Here is a 4217-nt window from a genome sequence, read left to right as displayed (position 1 = left end):
CTGAGGGAGTACCTTGCAGATCGTACAAATGTCCTCCGTGATTCCTCTATGCCTTTTAATTAGTGGGTATCCAAGCTGGACATGTGACATAAACTGGCTCTCTACACCTTGGAGGTCCTGGCCTGCCCTGCTGCTAGCGTTCTGTCAGAGCAGGTTTTTAGTGCCGCTGGTGGAATTATAATAAAATAAGCGCATCCGCCTGTCAACTGAAAATGCTGACAGGCTGACTCTTATAAAAAATGTATATACCAAGCTTCCATATTATACAATATATAAATGGAAATATGAAGAGATCCCAAAAATGCTAATAAAATATAACTTTTATTATACCACAATTAAAACAACAATTAAAAAAGCAACAATACCATACAGTGGAAGTCGAACAGGAAAAGAACCACACATAAATGTAAATAGGTAAAATGAATCAGTAATACTCATAGATCATGGCATAAATACAGGCTAAGGCCATAGTAACAGGTATATCAGGATGTCATTCCATACTGCCCAGAACTCAAGATGTGTAACAAAATATAAACACACTCTATCTCAACTGTGGAGGGGCACAGACGATCCCTATATCCAATCCTAATAGAGACAGCCACCAAATGCTATTAATCCTATATGCCACTCAAAAGAGCTAAACTTAATAGTGCTTACCACATCTTACAAGTACACCTGTTCGGCTTCCACTCACCCTGACGTACGTTTCGCCACCTGCTTCTTCCGGGGGCGTGTCAGGGTGAGCGGCCGCCGGGCTTAAATATAATGCTCCACCAATCAGAATCACATAGCGGGGAGAATCCAGCACAGCCGTGGTGAGCGCATCGCGGATCTGCCCGCCTCCTCAAATGGACACTTCCCTGGTAACGCTCAATGACACGCAAGCACCAAGCCTGCGTGTCACAATAGAGCGCCCAGCGAAGGTCGAGGAGATCCGGGAAGCATGCGCATGCGCAGAGGCTAGCGGACCAAACTTGTAAATACAAGAGTGACCAGAAGAGGATAGAGGAATACCCGGACAGAGGCATATCATATGTATGAAAGACTTATAATAGAGAAAGGAAAAGAAACGAAACACCCACAGAATACCAAGGAATAAAAAACACCAGGGAGTGTGTGCCGTGAATGTGAAATTTATATACACATATTTTATTCCTAAAATGCCCTAAAATACATAATACTGGATGCATAATATCTCTAATAAGAAAGACTAAACAGTCTTACCAACAATGGGTACATGGTGGTACACAACTGTGCAAATATACATAATAAATACTACAAGAAATGTGCAAATATGCATTATGAGAACATTACAACAATACAATTGTAACTAAATAAATATAAAAACCAAAAATGAAAAACCAGACATATAACATCACAGAAACACATAATAAATAAATAAATAATTTTTTCTTTCTTTCTTTTTCTCTCTATTTCTTTTTTTCTCTTTTTTTCTTCAAGACACGTCCATATCCGGAATAATTCCACTCCTTCCATAACCCAAATGGTACCGACAGCAAAATCTCCCTCCATATGTGAAATAAATACTAGAATCAAAAAAATAATGTTAAAAACTCACATAAAAACACACATTAAAATACAACCGGACACCTCCCACCCCTTAAAAAGATGACATCTGTATACTTATAAAAATGCTGAAAAACCCATCATCTCATTGAGACCAAAAGGCCTAATTGTCCTCAACCGGTATATCCAACGGCATTCAAGTCTAGCCAAACATTTTCCTACATCACCGCCCCGTGAGCCAAGATCAACTTGATCTATGGCCTTAACCTTAAGACCACGAGAAACACAATCATGGTGTTTCTTGAAATGATGAGCTAATGTCTTTAATGTGGTTTCGTCATTTACATTTTTGGCCTTTTCAATATCCAGAATGTGGTCTCTCACGCGGATCTTGAGTTCCCGTGTTGTAAGGCCTATATAGACCTTACCACAAGGACACTCAGCATGGTAAATAACCGCTCTGGAAACGCATGTGAGATGTTTTCGGATCTCATATATTCTTGACCCATCAAAATTTTTAAACGTTTTCCCTTTTATCAAATTAGCACATGCCTTACAAAGGCCACAAGGGAAAAAACCTTGTACCAAAGGATGAGATGTATTACCTTTTTTAGGAGGGTCATAATGACTGTGGACCAAGAGGTCCTTAAGGTTAGCAGAGCGTTTTGCCACAAACTGGGGAGTCACAGGCAAGACCTGTTTCAAAATGGGATCAGACAAGAGGACTTCCCAATGTTTCTTGATAATCCCAACCAAAGGTTGCCATTGGGAATTATAGATTGATATGAACCTTACCTGCTTGTCATCCTCCTTCCTTAAAAGCCGACGATTTCCATATAGCAGTTCATTTCTGGGCGTCCGTTTTGCTCTGTTGTAACCCCTCTGGATCATCTTCTTGCTATATCCTCTCTCTGTGAATCTAGCAGACAAATCCATACATTGTCTCTCGAATGATTCATTATCTGAGCAAATTTTCCTCATTCTGAGGAATTGCCCAATCGGAATACCTCGAATTGTGTTCACAGGATGTGCTGAATCTGCTCTCAGATAAGAGTTAGTGGCGGTAGGCTTCCTGTATACGTCAGTTTTTAGACGTCCATTAATGGAAATGTCAATCCATATATCAAGAAACTCCAGACTCCTGCCAGATTTAAAAGTAAGACGAATATTTTGGTTATTGTTATTAAGTTTCTCCATCAGACATCCAAGTCCTTCCTCAGGGCCTTCCCATATAAAAAGGACGTCATCAATATATGGCATCCAATTATGAACCTGCTTTATCTCCATGATGTCATCCTCCAAAAATATCTTACGCTCCCATGCGCCCAAAAATAAATTGGCGTAAGAAGGGGCACATGAGGCCCCCATAGCCGTACCTTGACATTGAAGATAAATCCTTCCATTAAAGATGAATGAGTTGTGTCTCAGAACGAAGTCCAGTAGGGTCATAATCAAATCCACCAAGCAGTTATCAATATTGCTCGTCCTCAAAAACCATGATGTGGCCTCCAGGCCATCCTCGTGCCTGATTGACGTGTACAAGGATTCCACGTCTGCTGTTACGAGTAACATATTCTCCTCCATTTCCAACTCATCAATTCGCTGTAAGACCTGACTGGTATCCCTAACAAAGGACGGGAGAGACGATACAATAGGTTTCAAAAAATAATCGATAACCTCTGAAATCACCTCACACAACCCCCCATTACCGGCCACAATTGGTCGTCCAGGGGGATCAACTGGGTCTTTATGTACCTTTGGAATTAGATAAAAGGTACATAGCCTTGGGTGTAAATCCCGAATCTTCTCAAAAAAGTTTTTCGTAATGAGACCATCATCCAACGCCTTGCCCATAATATCCACTAAAATCTGATGAAAAGAGGATAACGGATTATATGTTAACCTACGGTAACACTGGGCATCTTCTAACAAACTGTACGCTTGTCTCTCATACATATGTAGTGGCCAGATAACGAGGTTTCCCCCTTTATCCGCTGGCTTGAACACTACATCATCCCAGCTCCTAAGTTCAGCCAACTCCTTCCGCTCCATTTTAGACAAATTAGTAACACCCCTTCCATGTTTGGATGCCAATTCTTCAACATCCTGGGTCACCAGTTTAGTGAATATGTCCACCGCAGGACACAAACCCAAAGGATTTCCTTTGATGACGTCCTTTTTATATGGGAAGGCCCTGAGGAAGGACTTGGATGTCTGATGGAGAAACTTAATAACAATAACCAAAATATTCGTCTTACTTTTAAATCTGGCAGGAGTCTGGAGTTTCTTGATATATGGATTGACATTTCCATTAATGGACGTCTAAAAACTGACGTATACAGGAAGCCTACCGCCACTAACTCTTATCTGAGAGCAGATTCAGCACATCCTGTGAACACAATTCGAGGTATTCCGATTGGGCAATTCCTCAGAATGAGGAAAATTTGCTCAGATAATGAATCATTCGAGAGACAATGTATGGATTTGTCTGCTAGATTCACAGAGAGAGGATATAGCAAGAAGATGATCCAGAGGGGTTACAACAGAGCAAAACGGACGCCCAGAAATGAACTGCTATATGGAAATCGTCGGCTTTTAAGGAAGGAGGATGACAAGCAGGATTTCCTCCTTTGGGTTTGTGTCCTGGGGTGGACATATTCACTAAACTGGTGACCCAGGATGTTGAAGAA

At 41.0% G+C, this 4217-nt stretch overlaps 1 protein-coding gene across 1 annotated transcript; it reads right to left on the bottom strand.

Annotated features, from left to right (window-relative positions):
* Positions 1-823: 823 nt before the first annotated feature.
* Positions 824-3511, bottom strand: LOC138643574 (uncharacterized). Its single transcript, XM_069732454.1, has 2 exons — positions 2323-3511; positions 824-1547 (listed from the first exon to the last, which is right to left on the bottom strand). Exons 1-2 carry the CDS (start codon positions 3481-3483, stop codon positions 1431-1433), a joined length of 1278 nt encoding a protein of 425 aa, XP_069588555.1. The 5' UTR covers positions 3484-3511; the 3' UTR covers positions 824-1430.
* Between the last annotated feature and the right edge of the window lie 706 nt (positions 3512-4217).

This window comes from Ranitomeya imitator, chromosome 6, assembly GCF_032444005.1.
Source record: "Ranitomeya imitator isolate aRanImi1 chromosome 6, aRanImi1.pri, whole genome shotgun sequence".
NCBI lineage: Eukaryota > Metazoa > Chordata > Amphibia > Anura > Dendrobatidae > Ranitomeya > Ranitomeya imitator.
The sequence above is the reverse complement of the archived record's forward strand: the minus strand, read 5'-3'. Positions and strand labels throughout refer to the sequence as shown.

Excerpts from the sequence above, each read along its gene's own strand:
- LOC138643574 (XM_069732454.1), bottom strand. The coding sequence starts at position 3,483 with ATGTATGAGAGACAAGCGTACAGTTTGTTAGAAGATGCCCAGTGTTAC. Across the intron at positions 1,548-2,322 it reads GGAAGGAGGATGACAAGCAG|TATTTATTTCACATATGGAG; the intron begins GTAAGGTTCATA and ends TTTTGATTCTAG.